General features: G+C 32.1%; 2 protein-coding genes across 2 annotated transcripts; both read left to right on the top strand.

Moving 5' to 3' along the window:
- Window positions 1–236: 236 nt before the first annotated feature.
- LOC103501425 (peroxisomal nicotinamide adenine dinucleotide carrier) lies at window positions 237–6,272 on the top strand. Its single transcript, XM_008464998.3, has 11 exons — window positions 237–736; window positions 821–898; window positions 1,027–1,101; window positions 2,112–2,242; window positions 2,574–2,628; window positions 3,268–3,381; window positions 4,153–4,221; window positions 4,294–4,398; window positions 4,540–4,608; window positions 4,825–4,879; window positions 5,819–6,272. The coding sequence occupies exons 1-11, from the start codon at window positions 656–658 to the stop codon at window positions 6,010–6,012; spliced, it is 1,026 nt and encodes a 341-aa protein (XP_008463220.1). The 5' UTR covers window positions 237–655; the 3' UTR covers window positions 6,013–6,272.
- A 3,735-nt stretch (window positions 6,273–10,007) lies between these two features.
- LOC103501424 (signal peptidase complex subunit 2) lies at window positions 10,008–12,833 on the top strand. The gene is made up of 5 exons (XM_008464996.3): window positions 10,008–10,179; window positions 10,263–10,414; window positions 10,659–10,740; window positions 12,351–12,493; window positions 12,578–12,833. Exons 1-5 carry the CDS (start codon window positions 10,099–10,101, stop codon window positions 12,672–12,674), a joined length of 555 nt encoding a protein of 184 aa, XP_008463218.2. The 5' UTR covers window positions 10,008–10,098; the 3' UTR covers window positions 12,675–12,833.
- The last annotated feature ends 12,516 nt before the right edge of the window (window positions 12,834–25,349 follow it).

The raw sequence follows: 25,349 nt of genomic DNA, 5'->3' as shown, positions 1-25,349 counted from the left end.
GAGTCTTAGTGACACCAAGATGATCTAGGATGAAAGAATTCTGCTTTTATTTGATTTAATCTTAATTTCAAAATGTCTCGAGATGAAAATTTTCAAACTTTAATTATTTGATCTTGAATCTTAATCGGGTAGGATGACCCAAAATAGAGTCAACTAATAAATCGCAAGAGCGTATATAAAATTTATATAAAAGAAATGGTGTTCTGTGTTTTTCTTATTTTGTCATAGAAGTTATAAATATTTTTGGGTTTGTTGAATTAACCAATAAATATTAAAAAAAGAATAAAAGAAAGTGTGGTAAATTGATATTGATTAAAATCCCATTATCTCTCAACATTTTTCTCATTAATTTGATAGAAAATGATGCGTAATTTCCCATCTTCAAGCCGTTAGTCAGAATTTTCCCAGATATCAAACGCCATCGAAAATGTCAATATCATTTGGGTAGAAGTTAGAACAGAGGCAAAGTCGTACATGGATTTCCTTCTCCGATTGAATTTGAGCTAGATCTCTTTCTTTTCACGTCAATGCTCCGGTTCCGGTGCATTTTCCCGGTGAACTAACACCGTTTTTTCCTTCTCTTTCTATCTTCCCACATACCCCCTTTTTCTTCCTTCTTCTTTGCTGTCTCTAATTGGGTTTTTAGCTGGAAAGTATGTCGGACGCGTTGATCAATGGATTGGCCGGAGCTGGAGGAGGGATCATTGCTCAACTCATCACATACCCTCTTCAGACTGTAAATTTTTTTACTAAATTTCCAATTTTTAGTGCTGAAATTTGCTCTTTGTGCAATTCGAGACGCGTTTGGTTTGTTCTGTAGGTGAATACTCGTCAGCAAACAGAGCGCGATGTGAAGAAGGAGAAGAGAAAACTTGGAACATTTCAACAGATGTGTCAGGTACTCTTAATTTTGTTCTTCGGAACTTTTTTTCCTACAATTTTTTATATACGAAAACTATGCGCGTCTGATTTCCGAAATTAAAGTGACCTCAGTTTAAAGACCTTTTTGGTTGTTTTTGTGAATAGGTTGTGAAACATGAAGGATGGGACCGGCTCTACGGTGGCTTGGGGCCGTCTCTGGTGGGTACGGCTGCATCTCAGGTGAGACCCTATTTGAAGTTGGTCTAGTTGATACTATATTATCGCACACTTCTAAATTTCAATGTTAAATTTGTCTTAGCCACAGTGTTACTGCGAGAACGGGGATTTTCGGTATCTGATATTTGTTAGAAACTTAAAATGCATTTGGCTTTTTGTTGGGTGGAGTGAAGAAGGAAGGAACGGGAAACTCTTGGTTCATTGTAAATTATATATTTTCCTCTATAATTTGTCCTCCTAGATTTTTGGACTTGGAAGATTGTATAGATACAAAGTTAGAATGTAAAATTTTGCCTACTACTACAGAATTTCTGGCTGCACCTGTCTGTGTTGTGTGTAAAGGGGATCAGCAGAATACTTGAAATTTGATTGATGATGGTGTTGAAGAGAATTTGGGTTTTCCTAGTAGCATGAAGGAATAGTTAAAAGCGGCCTTGCCACCTATTTAAGTATGGCAACAACGGCTTGTCTGTGGTTTTCCCTGTGTAACTGGAATACACTCTTAGTTGGTCAGTTATAGGAGGGTATTAGAGTTCAGACTTGTTACTTAGTTTTCTTTTGACATCCAATTCAAACATAAAACAGTTCAATGAAAGAGGGAAGTCTTCCATTTTTATTGCCAAACCTTTTCACTATGATCATACCATGTTATTACACAACATCCTTAGCTAGGCTTACGCAGCATCAACTGTTGATGTCATGGAGGTTGCTTGAGTTCTCTAGGCTAATATTGTCATCAAATCCGACTAAATATTTTTATTGTATTAATACGAGTAATAGTAAATGAATAATAAGCATGCCTGTCATGGTGAACTCCTTGCTCTCTACAATAACATTTTCTCCAAAATAAAATAATAAACTTCCAACATCTTGTTGGGATATTGACAACAAACTTTTGTGGTATTATTTATGAATATGATATACATGAAGATTCAATATTTTCTACTTCACTATTCTCTATGTTTCACATTCATGGTTTCTTATATTTGAACAAACTCTTGTTCTTGGTACAGGGCGTTTACTATTATTTCTACCAAATATTCAGGAACAAGGCTGAAGTTGCTTCACTTGAACGAATGAAGGCAGGGATTGGAGATGGATCTGTTGGGATGCTTTCCTCACTTCTGGTGGCTGCTATATCTGGGTTTGTGTCTAAATTGTTTTTTAATTTTCTTATTATTTACATATTCAAAAGAAACACCATCATTTAAACAAAAGAAAAGGGACAAAGGATGTACAAGAAAGTGAAGGTCCTAACCATATGATTTTTTTTTTAAAAGGATTGGTGCAGAGTTCTTAATTTCAAGAATAAAAATACAAATAAAAAAGTTCTCATTATTTTGATTGCTATATTTAAATATCTTCTTCAAACAGTTTAAACTTTTTCAAACGCAGTTTAGATCTACTACCAAACCATCTGCATTATTCAGTTCTTTGTTATTTCCATTTGTCTAAAAAATATCTTTATCCTTTAGGTGTGTTAATGTACTGTTGACAAATCCTATATGGGTGGTTGTTACTCGGATGCAGGTAATAATATATTATGAAAATTCTGTTGTTTTATTTATGCTTCATGGAAAAAAAAATTAATTGAATTCAATTAAACCAGTGTACAAGGAAATCATTTTAGGATGTCACCCATAAGGGTTGAGCATAGCATCTAGGCCCTTTTGGATTCAAGTCAGTGACTTGAATTCCAGGTTTACTCACACGATTCACGATGATAGCTTTGCCTTTATGTATTGCCTAATGTTGGTTTTTCTTTTGCTTCTTGTTCTTGTTCTTGTCTTGCAAACCCTGCTTTTGGATTGGCTTGTTTGATCTCTTAGCAATTGGATTCTATGATTCATCTTAATGAAATTTGGCTTAAAGAAAGAAGAGGATTTTTGTCTCTCTTGGGGGCCTAAACTTTTTCCTCCTGAAAGTCTTAAAACCTTTCTTTCTTTATAGGACTTAAAGCCTTTCCTTTTACCTGTGTATATTCAAATTTCTAAAGTACAGTAACCGAACCATAGATTTTTGCTCCATTTACTTTATTTAAATGCACTTATCAATGTTGACTTTCCTCAAGAGTTTTAAACTAAACTCAAATAAGTAGTTTCTTGATGTTGAGGATTTCTTGGAATTCCAAAATTTTGAAATGACAAGATTTGTGTTATCGTAATTCAGACACATAAAAAAGTCTCAAAGCCGTCTCTACCTGGTCGAGCACTGACTCCACTAGATGAAACAATTCCGCCGACAGCAGTTGTTGATCCTCCTTCCTACGGAACCACTCATGCTGTAAGTAACAAATATTTATGTACCAGTTTCCATGGTAGCTATGAACCCTTTGTTGAATGAAAAAAAAGCAGATATATTTTTTTCTGCTACCATGATCTCTTAGGCAATTTCTTGGTAATTAGTTTATCTTTTCTCTGGTTTTGTCTGCCCGTTTTGGATTTTGATTCGTAGTTTTCCCTTATAATTCATCTTGGTTAACCAGCCTTCCGATCGTAATTAGATTTTATGATAACTTAAATTTGGAAGGATACATCACCAGTTCTTTTTTGGGGTGAATTCTTATCCATTTGACCAAAATGGGGCTTGCGGGAAGGATTTCAAATTTAAGAAGCCCCTTTCCCCTCCTTTATTGTACAGGGAAATTTGATTAGATCTATGTTTAACATTCATTTGAGCTTCCAAGGATAGAAGATTATTTACATCTAGGGATTGTTTACTGAATGGTCCTCTCAGAGTATCTGAAAATAATGACCACCAGCAGTTGCCCTTATGTTGTAAACCTATTGTTTGACGTCTTTACCAACTCTAAAGGGCCAAAATCTTGAAGCAGTACCCATTTTTTTCTTTGTTCGGTTCGAGTTGGTAAAGAATGTCTCATAAATGTATGGATGTTAAGAACTTTAGTCAGCAAGTGATCCCTTTTTTTCACTTTTTATATCTTTCAGCTCTATCTTATTAGTTAAAGCATGTCTTTTCTCCCTTGAAAATTATCTCTTTTCCTTTTTATAATGATAAACAAACTTCACTCTGGATATTTTGCTGAATCTTCAGATTCAAGAACTTTATGATGAAGCGGGAATCAAGGGTTTCTGGAAAGGGGTAATCCCAACAATGATCATGGTACGTGGGTGAAAGAAACTTTGTAGTTGATACACAAGGAAATGCTGCTAAATATTTATCTCTTGATGACAGGTCAGCAACCCTTCTATACAATACATGCTGTATGAAACTTTGTTGAACAAGTTGAAAAAACGACGTGCTTTACGGAAGGATGGGAGTGGAGTTACTGCATTGGAGGTAACCTTTTCCCTGATCACTAAAATTCTCAACATTGCTACATTGCGACCACGGCCAGATTCGTCTGTCCACAGTCCACACATAATAGATTTTCCAGTGTTCCATCACCACGTCAAGCTACATATTTGGCTACTTATGCAGATATTTTTTCTTGGTGCGGTTGCAAAACTTGGAGCAACGGTAGTAACCTATCCTCTTTTAGTTGTGAAGGTAAATTCTATACTTTCAGAAACAAAAGGTTGTGAAGAAGTAGATTTTCTTTATTTTCCTAAAAAAGTTTAGTTTACATATGTTTGCTTCATTCTTACAAATGTTGTGTCTTGGTTAATACTATACTTTTTCATATTTTGTCTGAACTGTTGTTCAGGTTTTATTTGTCTAGCGTGCATTAGAGTAAATTATCTCATCCGAGTTATTTCTATGCAGGCTAGGCTTCAAGCAAAACAAGCCGTAGCAGGAGACAAAAGACATCAGTATAAAGGTTTGGATTCATAGTATAAATCCCTAGTTATTCTGAACATGGTATCATCCACCACTAAAAATTAGTGGGTGGGTAAAAATAGCCGTGTTCCACCAGTCTTGACTGCGGCTTGTTCTTTTAAAGGGTTGTTTGGTTTGCCTTTAGCTTAGCTTAAATTCGCTTAAGTTTACTGAGTGTTCTATTCCAATAGAGGGCCAAAAGCTGCAAAACTTGATATATGCAGTGTAGCTATGGCCATTGTGCCTGTGATGACTATTTGATTTTTGAAACTTGAGCTTATAGAAGTTTTCTTTGTTCTGTTATCTGGTATTTCAAAATCCAAGGCAAGTTTTTTTAGAAAAATTAGGCATTGTTTGACAACTATTTAGTTTTTTCTGTTTAAAAATTCTGATTGTTTTCTCATTATTTCTTCCTCATGTTTTTAATTTTTCTAAGTTCTATATTATTTGAATTTTAGCCAAATTCTTGAAACAAACGCATTTTTTAAAAATCAATTTCTGTAACATGACTTGGATTTTAAAAACAATCCTTCAATAAGGGAAAGTAGCCATAAGCTTAATTTTCGAAACAAATAGTTATTACATGGGTGTGTTACTTTTAGAAATTTGTTTTTGTTTTTGGAAATTGAGTTTTCAAATATTTTGTTAGGGAAAATGAAATCCACGGTAAATAAATTGTGAGAAATCCAACACAATTTTGAAAATCTAAAAGCCAAAAGCTATTTGGAGGAGTCTTAGAAAGCAAAATGGGCAGATCACCTGTTGGGTTAGTTGGCCTTTGATGGTCAATCTGTTGGCTAAGTTAGCCGTTTTAACCGCTCTGCAGCTGCTAACGTCGTTCGACCCAATTTCTTATGACACTTGTATCCATCTGCATTGTTCTCTGGTTGAAGTCACCAATGTTCTGGTCCTGCTAATTGATCTTTCACTTCTTATCCAGGCACATTGGACGCCATTCTCAAAATGATCCGATACGAAGGACTGTATGGATTTTACAAAGGGATGGGCACGAAAATCGTCCAGAGTGTTCTGGCTGCTGCTGTCTTGTTCATGGTTAAGGAAGAACTCGTCCGAAGTGCTCGATTCCTTCTCACCAAGGGTCCCGTTGGCAGAATAAAATCAAAGCCTCAATGATCTGATAAAATGCTTATATGACCCCATTACAGGTTTCTTAAGAAGTTATCCTAGCCAGAAATTTATGTTATTCATCCTAGTGCAGTATTCTTGACCAAACCCTTATTTGAAATTATTAGGAAAATTTGTGTCCAAGAAAAGAAATAAGATTAAGATTTGGGCTGGAAATTGTTGTTTGAAATATAACAATATGCTATAGCAGAAATATTGGATTCATAGTTATAAACTGGAGTGGCCTATGTTTTAGGTCAATTATACCATTTAGAGATTAGTATATAGTCACAACCATATTACAAAAAAAAAATATTCTTAAAACCATATCACAACCATAGTTATAATCTTGGATAGATATTCAATTTTTGCACTCTGAACCATTGTGTCCTTTTTAGGATCAATAGTGCACCTTGCACACATAATATAAAGGACAATATCATTATATGTATACTTAATATATACTATTAGATTATATTTCAGCATAGCCATGAATACCTCATAATCGTCTTATACGTCGTTTTTTTTCACTTCTTTTATCCTCAGTTGATTTATGAAATAATATTAGTAACATCATTTGTTAGTGATAGCAAAATGCACTTTACTCAATTGTGATATTATATACATATATTTTATATACCTTTTTATTTGATTTTCTTGTTCCTTTCTTCACATTTCCTTTTTTTTTTTTTACCTCTTCTTCTTATCACCTTTTTTTTAATCTTCTTACTATTATCCTTTTTCTATTCTCTTGCTTTCACAACTTTCTCTAACTTTCTCTTTTAGATACCTACATTTCATATAAAAAATAAAAAGCTTATAGTAATGTAACAATAGTTATTTACATACCTTCATTTCATATATACGTACATTTTCAATCTGAGTTTCCTTCCTTTTCCCCTTCAACACATGTTCGAACAATCTTCTTTTGGCTATTGGTAAATTAGTGGTACATCATACAATGTTTCTCCTTCATTATTCTACAAACAAATATAATTAAGGGAATTATCATCAAAAATCATATAAAATATATATACATCAGTAAATATAACATATGCTTACTGTTTTCATTTTTTTTCCTTTGTTCTTTTTTGGCATTTCTACTTTCGGAGTTTCAAAACACCACATCCGTTTTCAAAAAGTTCTGATCATTGTACACAACAATCTATGTACCTGTCGACTCTCTTAAGTCTTCTTCTAGAGAAATAGTTTTTAGTGGTTGGTATTCTATTGGATCTTCATTTCTTAATTCCTTTCCGAACATATATACATATATTATATTTGTGTTTAACTATATGTATAATTTAGAATTTCAATTCAGTAAATAAGAAATATATCTATGTATTATCGTCGATCACAATAAGATCATCTTTGTTTGATTTAATCTTTTTCAGGATCGATTCTAGGCATTTTGCTTCTACGACCATTCTTTTTCAACCTTATCCTACATATTATGATACAAATATAAAATACAGATTTGTGGTATACCAACATAATGAGAAAATATGTACATAATGCATTACTTAATTTGTGGTTTAAGTACAACATGCATTACAGAGTATCTGCACTTACAATTAAAGGTTGTTTAAAAACTAAATAATAACTTAAATATATACAGACTTCAAACTTGAGATTTAATTAGGAAATATATACAACATGCAGAGGTTTAATTAGGAAATATATACAACATGCATTACTGAAGGTATGTTTTACACAAAGTCTCTACACTTTAACGTCATTAAGAATCCCAATTTCTTCAACATTCTAATCATAGTAATGGAAGAGTGTTAAATAAATAAGTGGTGATCCTGTATATACCCTCATCTAATTTCAGATAAGAAAAAAAAAACACTTACCGGAAGTGTAGAATGTTTCTGAACAGAGTGTTGGAACAGAGTTTCCTGAACCTTGAATGTTTGCTGAAGAATGAGTTCTTGAAAACCCTAATGAGCGATTGACGGTCTATCATTGCGCACGAAAGAGAGTTCCATATATACCCCCTTTAATTTCAAATAAGAAAAAAAAACTCACCGGAAGGGAAGAATTCTGCTGAACACTCACCGGAAGGGAAGAATGCTACTGGGATGAACGAGCTTTACAAAACCCTAAAGATCGATTGAAGGTGTAGCAGAATTCACTAAGGAGAGTATAATGGATTTCGCGTTTTTCCGTTGTGCTCTTTCCTTATGTGATTCAAATCTGCCCATTTTTCACACCATTAACGTATCAATCGTCAATTTCTTTTTTTTTTTTATTCGTAATTGAATAAATATGAAAAGTGTAGTAATTTGGACTAGACTTTTCTATAAATTATTAGCCCATTTTAGTACCTTAGTGTAATATATAGTCGATTTAGGCCCATTTTGTAAAATCATAGGCCAAATTAGGTCATTTGAGTTAAAACCCCTATCTTTTAACCTAATGGCCTAATAAAATAATAAACCCAAAAGAGATAAATAACATATAATACAATTGGGTCACATTAATAATAATATTATATTTAAGAATAAATCTAACATGATTTACATGAGTTCAAGCTTCTTTTATAAAGTGTTTAATGATTTGAATTCATGATTTCAATATGCATGTTTTCAAAGAGATTCCCAAGAAAAGTTTATGTTATGTAGAAAGCATGTTCTATGTGATTTTAATGAATGAGGAAATGATGTTCAAACTATTGGTCTATTTTCCTCTCAATGAGCTAAATGTTATGCACATAAGAAACAAAGGCAGCCATGTAGAAAAGGACTACATTATGTTTAGCGGCTTAAGCAACAAGATCAAATCTAAATATTCTCGGATGTTGTTGTTATAGTCATCTAAACACGAAGTAATGAGACTTAGCGTGGAGAATGATTTGAGATTCTTGACGAAAGGGATGATTGTTGACTAATGTGTGTTTATGAAAAATGATGTGTTTATATGAAAATGTGAATTTATGCGAGTTGATTTTTAAATGATGTTTACAAATGATATTTCGCGAAAAGGGTTTCTTAAAACCTCATTGAGTATGTTGATTTATGTTTTAAAGTTCTACTTTTAGATGATCAGGTGTTAAGGTCAAGTAAGGAAGGTGAAAGTCTTGCTAGGCGAGAAGAGCTGCTAGGCGTTTACACCTTAAGTTTAAGTTTTAATTATGTAGTTTTGGCTAAGTGTTGTAAAGTGGTGTATTCACATGACTTAAGTTAATAAAAATATTTGATTGTCTTATTCCTCTTTGTTAAGTTGTTTTATCGTTTAAATTATGAATGTAGTTAGGAAAGAAAAGAGTAGGTGATTAAGCAGAGCTTAAGGACCTCAAGATGTGTTTTGGCGTTTAACACGTCAAAATGCTCAAGTCATACCGCGTCTCACATACTAAGTAAGGATGTGTGCGAGGCCGAGTGTGACATCTCGGGGTCCCAGGTTCAAATCCCCCACTCCAAATAGTACTAAAAAAACTATTTGGGGGGGGGGGGGGGGGAAAGGAATGAATTAGGGGTGTAACCCTAAAAATATGAGCTGGATTAGGTTATCGAGTTGTATAGTTTTTTCCCAGTCTTTAATATTTGTTAAATTTCAAAATCATTATAACACCATATCCAAAACCACACATCTACAAAAATCCATAAAATACGACATTTATACAATAATACTTAACAAAGTTATAAAGCATCTAAAATGACTTAAAAAGAGCCAAATATGAACCAAACTTCTAAAATGCAAAAACATATTGAGCATCTTACTATAAAATTTAATATAAATATATAATATCATTAATTTGGGTTGGATTGAATTGAATTTTTTAAATCCTAACTTAGAGCAAACCGCAAAAATAGCCAACAAAATCTAAATTTTAAAATAAGACTCCTATAATATGAGTTTGGATAGTTAGTGGTGTTGTTGGGTTATTATAACGATAAACATTTGGAGCAAATTAAGCAAATATATGATTACTAGGAGAGAAAAATAAATAAATTATTAATTACTAAAAATCGAATGGAGAAATATAATTAAAAAGAAAAGGGTCGAAGAAACCGAGTCTCCTCTTTCTCAGATTTCAGACAAACCTTCGTAGACGGCGAAGAGAACTGAAACCGAAAAAGATTTCAAAAAATGGCGACCAAAAATGCTAAAAAGGCCAATCTCTTGGATCATCACTCTCTCAAACACCTACTCGATGAATCTGTTTCTGAGGTAATTCAATCTCTTATTCCATTTCCTTTTCTTAGATCCTTTTCCCTTCAATTGTACTCTAGGTTTGAGCCTTTTCCTTGCAGATTGTCACCAGTCGCGGCTATGTTGAAGACGTCAGGTTGAGTAATGTCAAATTGATTATGGGCACTGTCATCATCATCATAGCTTTGGTGGCTCAATTTTACAAAAAGAAATTCCCTGAGAATCGCGATTTCTTGATCGGTTGCATTATATTATATCCTTTTTTATGAATTGCGTGTTTTTTTTTTTTACCGTTTAGATCTTTTGTTGATAGATTGAAATTCATTTCTTGATTCTGGTGTCCGATGTGATTGGGCATTGGATTAAATGTTGGATATTTTCGAATGGAGAAATGTGCTGTACCCTGCCCCAGTTTTTTGGTTTTTTATGTTTTGGTTTCGTTTAGTGGAATGCAAATCGTTGGATGGTGTCTCTTATGCGATCTTTAACTCTGGCAAGTATGTAGTTTTTAATGGGATCTTGCAGTTTATTGTTTACACCAAGGAGAAGAACGCAATTTTGTTCACGTATCCTCCTGCAGTAAGTTCCTTTAACTTTTAGAACAATCCTGTTTTCTAGGCCGTTTGTATGTTTATGACCACTAGATAAAGCATTAACATCATGATTATATATGATAATCATTTTCATGTTTAGAGGGGTTGAGAGGGATGCAAGAGAAATATGATCTCTTGTTCATTTCATGTTTCTTATTGGACTTCAATTTTGAAGGTTTTTTGTAATTATCCTCTAGACATGTATAGTTGGGGGCCCTTCTTGTAGAGGGAGTCCCCTTTTTTTGTGGGCTTGATTCATGTATGTCCGTATATTCTTTCATTTTGTTTCAATGAAAGTTCTGATAAAAAAAAATGATATTCATGCTTTGATTTTTTTTACTCTTGATTTATAATGTCCACTGGCAACATATTAGGGTTTCTGAACATAACCAGCTCCAAAAAACCTCAAGTTGTATAAGTTTTGGTAGTGATACATTTCCTTTTTTGTTTCTGTTTTTTTCGTGAATCTATGGGAAGAGAGGAGTATTAGAGGTTTGGAGGACTCTAGTGATGGTTTGTCTCTTGTTAGATTTCACGTTTCTTTTTGTGCTTTGATATTGAATGTCTTTTGTAACCATTCTAAAGGTACTATTTTGTGGTGCCCCTGTATTATTTATTTATTTATTTACTTTTTATCAATGAATGTTGCTGTTTTTAATCCCAACTTAAAGGCCTTCTTAACTCATATTTAGAGTTCTGACTTCAGAAAAAGCTTGCCAAAACTTCTCTGGTAGTTTTTTGTAATATGAATGGCTTTTGAGTTTCAAGTTAATGTAGAACTGAGTTCCTTGGGTGTGTTCTGAAAAATTACTTTTTCCTTTTTAGATTGGAAATATGTTTGGGTAATTGGTTTCTAAACACTATTCTCTTTCTCTTTTAGTTTGTTTTCATAGACGTTATATTTCTTGTGTAACTGAAGTTCTTATTCCAATTTCATCAGCTTGTGGACGGATGCCGGTGTGTGCGATCTTAATAGGTCTCGTGGGGTGAATAGTAGGGTGTTTACTATAGAGGAATTCTAAGGAAATTCAGTCCCTACTCTTAGTTCATTGTTATCATGTATCTTTGTGGGTTTCGATTTCAAGGATCTTATGTAACTATTCTATTGGCGATTTCATATAGTTGGAGTCCCTTCTTGTATATAAAGCTTCCTTCTTTGTGGGTTTGTTTTTTGTGTAGCTCTCATTTATAACGTCTGTGAAATCTGAATATACTAGCACATTTTAGAAGAATCAACTTCTTTGCTTCTTCATGTCTAGAAATTTGAAAGGTCTTCTTTTTTCCTTTTTTTTTTCAGTTGTTTTTTCATTTATAATTTTGTGGGAATTTTTTAGCCATTTCTTTTGAAGTCTTGTATTAGTGAGGAATTCCTTTTTTTTATTAGGATACCTATGGAATCTGGGAGTTGGGAAGAAGGGAGGCTAACATTTCCCTTTTTTTCCAAGAATGATAGAATGATACCATGTACAGATATTATTTAGGAATCTCTGGGCAATTTGTTTGGACTTTACAACCTCTCCAATGCTTTCTGAAACTGCTTACATGTTAAACCTTTTGAGATCATTGGTAACCTTGTGTTGTAATCTCCCTATACAGGGATCCTTCACCAGCACTGGGCTGATAGTCTCTTCAAAACTGCCCAGATTCTCAGATCTGTATACACTGACCATATCTAGTTCGGATCCCAAATCAATTTCCGCCAATGAACCAGTTCAATTTACCAAGAGTGTCACTCGCTGGTCTCTCTTTCTCTCCATTTCTGGAGTCTAGTTTCTTAAATAAGTTTCTTTACAGTTACCAACAAAAAATGTACTATCTTGCAGGTTTACTAAAGATGGGGTTTTAGTTGAGGGACTCTTCTGGAAAGATGTTGAAGCATTGATCGATGAGTATGCTAGAGAACCAAAAAAGAGCAAGTGATTTCCTATACAAGCCTTCTTTAATGGGGGGGATCTAACTTTCAAGTAAAGTAACTGTTTTCAATTTTTCTTGCTTCTTTTTCATTACTAGCAAACTGAACTATCTTTTTCCTTGATTAATAGATTTTAGAAGCAAAACAGGATGAGCCTAAATTTTCAATATCGTTTTTGGTAATAGGAATATACTCTCTTAAAGTCTCTTAGCTCATATGAAAACCACAAGCGACATAGTTTTTTTTCCCTTTAAACCTTAGTCGAACATTCGTTTCTATAGCATAATGTTTGATTGAAGATGTTTCTTTTACATCTTCAACCATCAACCCTTGGTAGAGATGGATTTGCTGCAAGCTAGTTGAACTTTAGGTGTAAAAAAAAGTGTGTTTTTGAGCTTTGGAAAAGTCGTTCCTAACTTGCTCTAATGCTTCTTTTCTAAAAATTGTAGTGCTAAACATAGCAATCACACACAAGGTATTAGGAGACATAGCATAGCACAATATGAAAACATTTACAAATATAGCAAAATTTAAAACCTAGATAGACTATCGCAAATAGAATAATTCTATTAGTAATTAGTAATAGTTTTTCGCTAATAGGAGAATGATATATTTTGTTATGTTTGTAATTATTTAAAAATATTATTGTACGGTTAATTATAAGTTCTAAAAGTGCTACCTATGGCTTTTTATTAAATTCCAATGATAGAACTTGGTGTAGTTTTAGTTAGAACAAAATGGGATATGCCATATCTCATTAAGTTGAGTTGAGAAGCTGAGAGTTCTTTGACCTCAACAAACATCACAAGTAATATAATTGATTTCTTTCTTTTCTTTTTATTTAATTTTTTTTTGTATGAACTTATTTTAGAAGATATTTTATGAGAATTGGGAGATTAATTTTTAAGAAGTGGATTATCTGCACAAACCATACATGAAATATTGTGTTCATTGCAATTATTCCCCCCACATACCTAGTGTTAAAATTAGATTATGAAATTATGATAATTGAGAAAATTTTGGACCATTTAGAGTTGATTATGAAATTTAAACTGTTAAATGTTTTGGAAAATGAAATGATTTGGTCATTTTTACTCCTCTCCCCTTCTCTTTGTCTTCCTCAGCTATGTTTGGAATTGCTGCAGTTCAATAATTGTTGACAACTATGCTATTTCTAAAATTTACTTCGGTAAAAATGAAATAATATTGCTTGAACAAGTTGATTATAGTTGCTTCATAAATAAATATTAAATTTTCGTTTTTATATATAATTACTATAACGGACCTAATATTATTTTTTCTAATAATTTATAATTATTAAATCATTGTTTAAAATAAATATATAAAATAAGTGTTAATATTATAGAACTTAAATTTTGTTTAAAATTGTATATGTTTTTTATAAGAATTAAAGAGGGTTTTTATTGGGGTTTTTTTTAAAAAATATAACAATTTGCTAAAATATTTATGTTGTATAAAACAATTCTAAAAATAGAAAAAGCAATACAAAAAATGCTCCACTTAACATGCAATTAGTCAGTCACATGCGCGCGAGTAATTTTCTTTTAAACGATCGTGTACTACTGTTTAAATGAATAATCTACTTTCGTTTAAGTCATGATTCATAATCACGTATTTTTCTTTTAATGATGAGAAAAAATCTTTAAAATTAAATGATTATGTTGAGCATGGAAAAGACAACGAAAAATGATCATGTTGATTATGGTAAGCAATCGTATGGTCCAATGTAAATAATCATTAAAAATTTCAAATCTAACGATTGTGTTGACCATGCTAAGTGATTGTGTTAACTATGGGTAAGCGACGATTTAGATCATGTTAACACAATTGTTTAAATCATTTTAAACGATAAGAAAAAGACTTCAACTTTAAACGATCACGTTGACTACATGATCAATGGTAAATGATTGTTTAGATCATGTCAAAATGATATTCAGACGATTTTGATATTTTTGAATATGAGAAAGATGAAATAGCTTTAAAGAATCTTGCTAAAAATGATGAAGATGAAATAAGAGATGTAAATAGAAGAATGAATCGTTTAAAAATAGAAGAAAGAAAATCTAGGAGGGGAGATGAAGAAATCTAGAAGAGAAAAGGAATAAATTGCAAAGAAGAAGAAGAAAGATAAGTGACGAATAGTCTACAATATTCAAAGGCAAATTTGAAATTTATGAAAATATTGTATCGGCTTCACAAACTTTTTCTTTTTGTTACACATGCTGTAAATATTGTTGAGTCTCGTTACATTTATGAAAAATAACTTTTTTTTCTCTTTTTTAGTACAATTTAGGGGTGGAGAGATTTAAACTTGGGAATTTTTGTCTTCAAATACATACAAGTGTCAGTTAGCTAAGCTCTTGTCGGCAAAATGAGTTATTTTCAAACATCGAAATGAACCAGAATATGGTAAAATATCATAATCTATCTACGATAAACCATGACATACTTTTATGTATGTCCATCTGTATCATGAAGGTGTTATATTTATAAATATTTTTAGGATCTTTGTTATTTAAAATAATTTCTCAATGTAAAAGTTAGTAAATAATTGATTTCAAAAGTGAAAGGGTGATTTAGAATTGATTTTAGTAGATTTAATAGTAAATTTACCTTTTTAGTTCATAAGCTTTGATAAATATGTACGTTTGGTCCCTAGGTATTAGAAATAGGCCTTTTTAGTCTCCAAATTTATAAAATGGATTTATTTGGTTTTCAAGTTTCCAAAATGTACCTTTTTAGTCTTTAAGTTTTTAAAAATGGGTTAAAAAAGTGTATTAAATAAATTTATACTTTTATTTTAAATAATTATATGATAATTTAAATTAGAAGAATAACTTCTAAAAATCATGTCCTCCCTAAAAATATTTCTTAAAATTTAAATATCACATCATTATTTTTAAGAAATCAAACATACAATTCTTTTGGAACCTTATAAATATATCTTTTAAAACTCAAAGACTAAAAAGTTACATTTTGAAAACTTGAGGACCAAATGGACCTATTGTTATAAACATGGAGACTAAAAAGATCCATTTTTTAAAACTCAAAAACCAAAAACACATATTCATCAAAACTTGGGGACTAAAAATGTAATTTTACCTAATCTAGTTTACCAAACACAAAAAATGGTTAGATCAGTTCTTTTAAAATCACTTCAACTGACCTAAAACCAATTCCAATCCAACCTTCACTCTCTTATCCACTTTCATCCCCTCAATCCTCATCAATTTTTTTTTTCTTTTTTGGTAAATTGTGACAAAATCCAAACAAAAATCGAAACAGAAAAAGAGGAAGAGTATTAGGCCATCGAAAATGTGTGGTTCCTTTCATTGGTTTTTTTTTTCTAAAGTTCAAAGGATAGGAGTTGGGGAAGAAATTTTGGTTAATTCAATTCATTAGATATTAGGGTCATTTTAATATGTGCTTTTAAATTGAAATTTTAAAAAGAGAAATCACCATTATCGATTATAATCTATCTTTTATACTTTAACAAATATAAATGTATATTATTCATTTTAGGAGTAAATTTATCTCTTGCCTTATTTAGTTGTTGTCTTATTTTTTTTGTATCAGCCTTGTATTTATTATCTCATTCTTCTAACGTAAAGATACATAGTATCTTATTAATAAAATAATTTTCCCACATGGTATCAGAGCTGTTTTTTTTTTACCTAGTTTTTCTTTTGACCTTTAACGCTCGTCGCCACCTCTCCTTGTCGCAAGCCCTTCACTGCCGACGCGTCTCCAGATCTCGTTCGATCATTCATCTTTATCAGTTGGCTCCATCGGTCTTTGTTTGCCATCGAAGATTTGTCAGGTTACTGTTGATCCTTGTTTGTCTTCGATTGGCTCCATCGGTCTCTCTCTGTTAGTCTCCATTTGTCGTCGATCTCTACTCATTCGTCAGTCTTCGTCCATTCTTCTCAGGTCTCTATTCATCATCTCCAGATCCAGTTTGCCCAAGATTCCAATCGAGGTTCGCGTTCGAAGTCTTCGTCAGTGCTATTCGTTTGAGTCATCAATCTCATCCCTCTGTTTTTCTTGCACAGAACAGATCTATATCAATTTTTAGATCCGTTTCTCTTATATCCGACTTCCTAATTCACTTTGATTCGCTCCAGATCAGTTCCTACTCAGTAGCTCCGTGGGTGCCTCTGAATCTTACTTCAATGGAGAAAGATCGTATTATTCGTCCTATTAACACAATCCTTGATGACACCAATCATCTCACTTAGGCAAATCAAATGAAAAGTTTTCTAATTGGGCAAAAACTATGGCGTATTGTCACTGGCGATATTACCAAACCAACCAAACAAGACAAGGAAGATGATAGTAAATTTATTGAACGTCTCAAAGATTGGGAAACTAAGAATCATCATAATATCACCTAGCTTGGTAAAACTTCTATTCCCATTATACATACACAATTTGATGCTTTTGAGGATGCTAAAACGTTATTAGGATTTTCTATCTACAAGCTTTAAAATATCATATTAGCTCATTACTATCAATTGCACATTACACTTGTCAATCTCAATCAAGATGTTAGTCAATCTGTTAATGAATATCTAGTAGTTCTTCAATCTATCTGGACTCAGCTTGATTATGCTCAAATTAGTAAAGATCATCTTCGGCTTATTGAGGTCCTCATCGGATTACGTCCTGAATATGATTTTGTTAGGGTTGCCTTATTACACCGCAGTCCCTTGCCCTCATTGGATGCAGCTATCCAAGAGATTTTGTTCGAAGAAAGATGCCTTTGCATCAATCCCTCCAAACAATTTGATGTTATCCTTGCAAGTATTTATCCACCCAATGGAGCATCAAACACATTTTGTAATTAAGAATTGTAAACTATCTGGTCCTAAGTTTATTGATTGTCCTAAAATAGAGTGCAGGTATTGCCATAAGCGTGGTCATATTCTGGATGATTGTCCCACAAGACCACCTCAACCTCCTGGTTCTTTTACAAAAGCAAAGAACTTTACTAAACCTAGTATTTCCTCTGTTGTTGTCGCTGCCTCAAATGATTCCACATCCCCCCCACCTTCAGATAAATGATCTTCAGAGCTTATTGACTCGGTTAATTTCATCATCTTCCATTGTTCTTGCTATCTCACCAGATAATCGATGGCTTCTCGACTCTGCCTGTTGCAATCATATGACATCTGATTTTTCTCTTATGTCTACCTCTAGCCCTGTAAAATATTTACCTCCTATTTATGTTGTTGATTGCAACTATATGAATATCTCTCATATTGGCACCATTGGTACTCCCAATATGAGTCTTTCCTGTGCTTACTATCTCAAACTTAATCTTTAATCTAGTGTCCGTTGGTCAATTATGTGATCTTGGTTTAACTGTTTATTTTCTCCTAATGGTTGTCAAGTTTAGGATCCACAGATGGGACGAAAAATTGGCATGAGTTGTAAAGTGGGAAGATTGTTTGAGCTCATATCACTCCAATTTCCTTCTCTTACCTTTATCCTTGCTCCTGTCACTGACTCTGACATATATCAGTGGCATCTTTGTCTTGGTCATGCTTCTTCTGAAAAACTTCGCCATTTAATTTCTGTTAACAATTTGAATAATGTTTCTAAGTTTGTTCCTTTTAATTGCTTAAATTATAAACTCGCCAAACAACCTGCTTTGTCTTTCTCTCACTCCACTTCTATATGTGATAAACCATTTCATTTAGTTCATTCTGACATTTGGGGTCCTGCCCATACTAATATTGTTCATGGTTATCGCTATTATGTTCTGTTCATTGATGATTACTCTCGATTTACATGGATTTATTTTCTTAAAGATCGCTCTAAATTATCTCGCACGTATATTGAGTTTGCTAAAATGATTCGCACTCAATTCTCTTATCTTGTCAAAACCCTTCACACTAATAATGTTTTGGAGTATAAAGACTTCACACTTCTTTCCTTTTTCTCTCAGCAGAGCACTCTTGTTCAGCGCTCTTTGCCCCCATACCTCTCAACAAAATGGCCATGTTGAGCACAAACGTTGCCACATTCGTGACTTAGTGCGTGCCCTCCTTCTTTCTGTCTCTTATTCTGAGAAATTTTGGGGTGAAGTTGCTCTTACATCCATCTATACCATCGACCTTCTTCCTTCTTTTGTTCTTCAATATTTCTCCATTTGAAAAACTATATGGTACTTTCCGCAACTACTTTAATCTTAAAGTTTTTGGTTGTGCATGCTTTGCTTCTACATCCTCAAGAACACACTAAACTTGAACTGTGTACATGCCTCTATTGCTTTCTTGGCTATGGCACAAAACATAAAGGTTTTCGTTGTTGGGATACTCTTTCTAATAGAATTCGTATATCTCAACATGTCACATTTTGGGAGCATACTATGTTCTCTCGTTTGTCCTCTTTCCACACATCCTTTTTAAGTTCTCATCCTTTCTTTAGTGATACGTCTGTTGAACTCTTTCCTCTTTCTAAGTCCACTCTTAATACTAAGCTTTCTCAATCTGTTCCTTCTCCTACAAACTCGGACCATCCATCTGTCTCCAATGATGTTCTTAAACCTACTCCAGATACTCATCTTCGTCGTTCTACTCAAGTAAGGGAATCTCCCATCCATCTCCATGATTATCACTGTTTTTCCACTATTGTTTTTCTTGTTGAACTCACCTCTTATCAAGAGGCGAGTATTGATGGCAGAAAGTAATGAATGATGAATTGCAGGCTCTTGAAAAGACGCACACTTGGGACTATGTTGATTTACCTCTCGGTAAAAGATCAATTGGATGCAAGTGGATTTACAAAATCAAAACTCACTCTGATGACACTATTAAGCGTTCACAAGAATATGGAATTTATTATGAAGAAACATTTGCTCATGTGGCTCGAATGACATTTGTTTGATGTCTGTTAGCTGTTGCTGCTGCCAAGCAGTGACCTCTTCTTTAGATAGATGTCAAAAATGCCTTCCTTAATGGGACCATTTCTGAAGAAGTTTATATAAAGCCATACCCTGGTACTTCTCTTCCTCCTCACAAGGCGTGCCTCCTATGATGAGCATTATATGGTCTGAAATAGGCTCTACGAGCTTGGTTTGCCACATTTAGCTCCACCATTACTTTTGCATCTAGCCCTCATGACACTACACTCTTTATACGCCAAACACCTTATGGTATTGTTCTTCTTCTTCTTTATGTTGATGATATGATTATTACTGGTAATGATCCAGAGGCCATATCCGACCTACAAAATTATCTTGGTCAACATTTTGAGATGAAAGACCTTGGATTTTTCAACTACTTTCTTGGCCTTGAAGTCTCTCGGCTCTCAGATGGGTATTTGTTATCTCAAGTAAAATATCCCTCTAATCTTTTAGCCCGCTCAGGAATCACTAACTCCAACACAACTTCGACACTGTTAGATCCCAATGTCCATCTAACCCCTTTTGATGGTGTTCCTCTTGAAGATGTGAGTTTATATTGGGAATTTGTTGGCAGTCTGATCTATCTAAGAGTAACTTATCTAGACATTGATATGTTGCTTATATTGTAGTCAGTTTATAGTTGCTCCTCAAACCATCCATTTTACTGCCCTTTTGCGCATCCTTCACTGTATCAAGAAAACTTTGGGGCATGGTCTTCGGTTTCTTCTCAGTCAGCTCGTGTTATCTGGATACTTGATCCAAATTGGGCCGTGGATTCTACTATCGACGATCTACAACAAGTTACTATTTCTACTTAGGAGATTCTCTCATTTCTTGGCATAGTAAGAAATAGAGTGTTGTCACTTGTTCCAGTGCTGAATCAGAATATCGTGCTCTTGCTGATGCCACCGCTGAACTCCTATGGTTTCGTTGGCCCTTGATGATATGGGTGTCCCTCAATAGGGTCCCACCCTCCTTCATGTGACAATCATAGTACCATCCAAATTGCCCACAATGATGTCTTTCATCAGCGTATGAAGCACATCTAAAATGACTGTCTCTTTCTTCGTCATCATCTCTTGAGTAACACACACCTTTTATGCTTTGTCTCCACTGCTGAGCAACCAATAGATATCTTCACCAAAGCCTTATCATCTAATCACTTCAATCAATTACTTACCAAACTCAAGCTAACTGCTACTCTACCATCTTGAGTTTGAGGGAGAGTATAAATGTAAATTATTCATTTTTACGAGTAAATTGATCTCTTGCCTTATTTAGTTGTTGCCTTATTTTCTAGTATTAGCCTTGTATTTATTCCCTCATTCTTCTAATTTAAAGATACAGAATATTTTATCAATAAAATAATTCCCCCACACTGTACATATATTTGGATTCGTGATTTATGATTTTGCTCCCAAAGTCTTGATTTTTTCTTGAGAAAACCATCAAAATAGCAAAATATTGGATAGCAAAAAAGAAAAATAACAAATCCAAAAAAATAATTTGATTTATAGCAAAACTGTCTGCTGGATAATTTTTTTGAAATTTTTTTGCCCGAGTATACCCCTTTACAAAGGACAATTCCTCGCATAGATAAATGTATTTGTATAGGTCAAAAACCAAGCAAAATACACATAGCACGAATACATTGTATTTGTAAACACATTCACTTTTGGTAAATCTTAACTAAATCAAAAAATATTCTCTTGCTGCAGAAAATTACACCAACATCCCCTAAAAATATGACTTTAGTTTCAACAAGATTTTTGAATTATTAGGATTTAAATCAATTAATTCACAATTTTTTATATTTCATATTATTTATCAAAACTTTATTAAATAATACATATTACATATTTTTAATAACAATTTGACTCTATATTTTATATCATCCCATAAAGTCGTCAATTTGAATTTAAATTTTACCTTATATCCCCAAAATAATGCCAAAGATAAATTCAACTATTTTTTTATTTTTTATTCTTCATACTATTTATAAAAAAAATAGACATAAATAATACATAATATATATTTGATATTTATTAAAATTTTGAGTTTAGAAATATATATCTCACCCTAAAATCGTTAGTTTTAATTCAAATTTTATACCTTAATTTTAAATCCAAATTTTACACCTTAATTTTAAATCCTTAGATTAAATCCCTAAAATTATGTGAAAGATATCAAACTTAAATTTGAGTTAGATTATCATCCCTAAAATAATGTTAAAGATAACAAACTTTATTTACAACATGTTCATCCCTAAATTCTGCTTATTTGACAATAATTTTCATAAATAATACATAATATATAATTTTTTAGAATTCAAATTTTGTACAATATCCCTAAAATGATGCAAACGATTTGATTGGATGATTCAAATGTTAAAAATAACAATTCAAATTTATTAGTTTTAATTTGTTTTGATAATCTCTAAATTTATTTATTTATTAACAAAAATTAATAAATTCGATTTAATTTAAAATATTTCATTGAGCTTCTTCAAAATATTTTAATGGTTAATAAATAAATATATCTTATTAACATACTTGAAAATATTTGTTTGGAAAATATAAGGAAAGTATAAATTTGAATATATTTAATTTGTTCAGTTTTTTTATTGTTTATTTCTTTTTTTCTTAATTTAACAAAATAGATTTATTGGTTAAATCAATCAAGTTTGATTGTGTTGATTTTCTACAGAATTACAGTGTATTTGTACATACTACATGATAATATTTTTCTTTTCATATTAGATCCACAGTATTTGACAGAATATATAGCATATGTTGCTAACACAATTACATTGTAATTTATATTTTTAAATGATGTGATAAACTATTCGTTTTATATCATGATCACATATTCAAATATTAATATTTATTTAATCATATAACCATATGCTTTTCAAATCCAAAAAACTAAACATTAAGATAGATTTATTACAAAACCAAGAATAAGAACAATTTTCTAAATAGTGTCATTGAATCATAATAATAGTTGTTTAACTAAACGAACTTTATAATAACCAATAGAATTAAGATTTCCCAAACATGATATATGTCGAGTATGAATAATGTTATAAACAACAAATTTGAGACATACACAAAAAGATAAAAGATTTGGTCATCAAGATATAATATCATTCCCTTGAGTATAGGATTATTGATATTTTCCAAATACAGTGTATTGAATAGCTCAAAAAATGAGACATGATATTAGAAATAGCACGAAGACAGTATATTTTGCAAATAACATTCAAATTTGGTAAATCTTAACTAAATCTGCTATTTTATTACAGGACAATAATGCAACCTCCTCTATAGTAATGACAAATATAAATACAAGATTTTCAGTTTTGTTATATTTTTAACAATTTATTAAATAATACCAATAAATATTTTTAATAACACTTTGAATTTAAATTTTAAATCCTCCCCTAATATAATGTCAAATATAAATACAAGATTTTCAATTTTTTTTAATATTATAAACAATTTATTAAATAATAAATAATATATATTTTTAATAACAATTTGAATTTAAATTTTAGAATTGTAATTATGCCTCAATGGCATTTTTGCAATTATTTGAATCTTCTTCTTTTAAGTTTTATTTGAGAAAAGTAAAGAAGGAGATTGGGAGAGTGGGGGGTAGCCGACGCAAGAGACAAACAATAGATGAAAAAAAATTTTCTTGCAAACAAGAGAGGAGAAAAGTGCGGCTGACAGAGAGGAAGATGTCGGAGTTTCGACGTAAGCAATGATGGGTTTTTTCGAGCAGCGTTTGACGGCGACCAACGTTGGTCGTGGGTTTGCAGTGGGTTTCACAGTGAGTTTCGTCGTGGATGTTCTATTTTTAGTCATGGTTCTTCTTGGGTTTTGCAGTGGGTTGTTCGACACGTGAGTCTCTATTGGAGGAGGTGACAAGAAGAAAATTCCGTGATTTACATCAAATGTATGAAGACTTTTGAAGGGTTTGAAGAGGATGAAGCTGGAAGCTGGCTTCAATCATTTCTGCCTGAACACGCACGATTTGAAAAAGATATGAAACAGTTGTAGAAATTATGTGGAGCTTTGACGATGATAGGTGTTAATTGTGTGTTTGGAGTTTTATTTAATTATAAGATATTTGGGGTTTATCAAACAATTGTATTTAAGATTCAAGTTTGTCACTTAGGTAGAGGCATTTGGACATTGCTTTTGCAATTTTCTTTTTTAGATTTTTATGTTTTGTTATTTTGTCAATTTAAAAATAAATTTGTCATTTATCCAAAGTGAACATTTTATTTTACCATTCCTCTTGTCACCCCCATTTTTCATTTGTTTATGTTTGTGCTTCTCTTGCATGGTTTGGGGTTGAAACTAATTGTGAGGTAGCCATAAAAATGAAGTAGCAGTTGGATCCATGAGATGTCATTGTCTTATTTCTGCCCAACACCAACAATACAACAAACTCCTTCACCCTATAGTGCTTCTGAGCATTTTTTAAACATTTGAAAGTGGCAATTTTGGAGTAAAAGAAAAAATTGCCACACGTAGTAGAGATTCTTTCTTCTTCCCATATTCCAACTTTGTTCCATGGCCCAAAAAGTGATTAGGCATAAGCCCACTTAGGGCCCTTATATTTCACATTCAAGATAGCGATAATAACAACACCAAAGCTCAAATTTTAGTGTAACTCTCCTTAACAACTGTAGACTTGGATGACAAAAACTTTCTTTTAAGTTCTCGACCGCTTACAACTTGAAACTTTAAAAACTCTTGCAACATTTAAACTTTCTTCAACATTTGAGAGAAGATACCAAAGTATATTTATTAGAGTTTATAATCCCCACGATATGTTATTTCAAATCAATATAACTTAAACTTTATTTAACAAATTAATTTGTTTTTTTCTTTTGAAAATTTGGTCCAACAATAAAGTTAAAATGATAATCAATATCTTATCAATTCAAATATCTTCGTATTGACTCTTTTCTCATAGTTATCTCTAGATTATCTTTCTGGAATAGTTTTTTTTTAAGCTTCGCATGTTCAAGAATGATGATCTTTTTCTCATTTTCTTTTTATTTTTAGGCCCCTGAGAATATGAAGAGTTAGCAACTTAGAATTGATGTAATGTTTTTGGTGGGGAAAATATTTTTTTTCAAAAGAACAATATGATAAAAGTTACAAGCTAAGCATATCAACCTTCAAACTTCTGTGAGTAGGGAGGAAGAGAGAGAGAATGAGGAAACATAGTAGGGACCAAATTTTGTCATTTACGAAAGTTTAGTCGTTTAAAATCTAACGTCAATTTTCATGATTTAATTATTTTAGCTTCAAAGCTTCAAATTTTCATCCCTACATAACGTTGGATTCGAAAAAACTAAAATTCATGTTCTTTTACATCATACATGAACATAACATTTTCATTCATCACATTTTATTTCAATAACAATAAAAAATTATTCAAATTAGAAGTTTAGTTCATCAAATTTTATACTTTCAATAAATTTATAATAATATCTAAATACACATGAAACAATGTATATGTTATAATCCTTATAAAAACATCACACAATTTCCACAAGCTTGCTGAATGCTTTTTATTTTAAAAAATTTAAATATAATTTATTACATTCTTTTAATCCAAATACAAATTTTTAGAAATATATGAAAAAGCTAAACTATATTGATATATAATTATTAAGAAAATATTTTATTAACTTTTTTTATATTTCCATTGCATGTTAATCATTTTTTTT

The sequence above is a fragment of the Cucumis melo genome, chromosome 10, assembly GCF_025177605.1.
Source record: "Cucumis melo cultivar AY chromosome 10, USDA_Cmelo_AY_1.0, whole genome shotgun sequence".
NCBI classification, from domain to species: Eukaryota; Viridiplantae; Streptophyta; class Magnoliopsida; order Cucurbitales; family Cucurbitaceae; genus Cucumis; species Cucumis melo.
The sequence above is the reverse complement of the archived record's forward strand: the minus strand, read 5'-3'. Positions and strand labels throughout refer to the sequence as shown.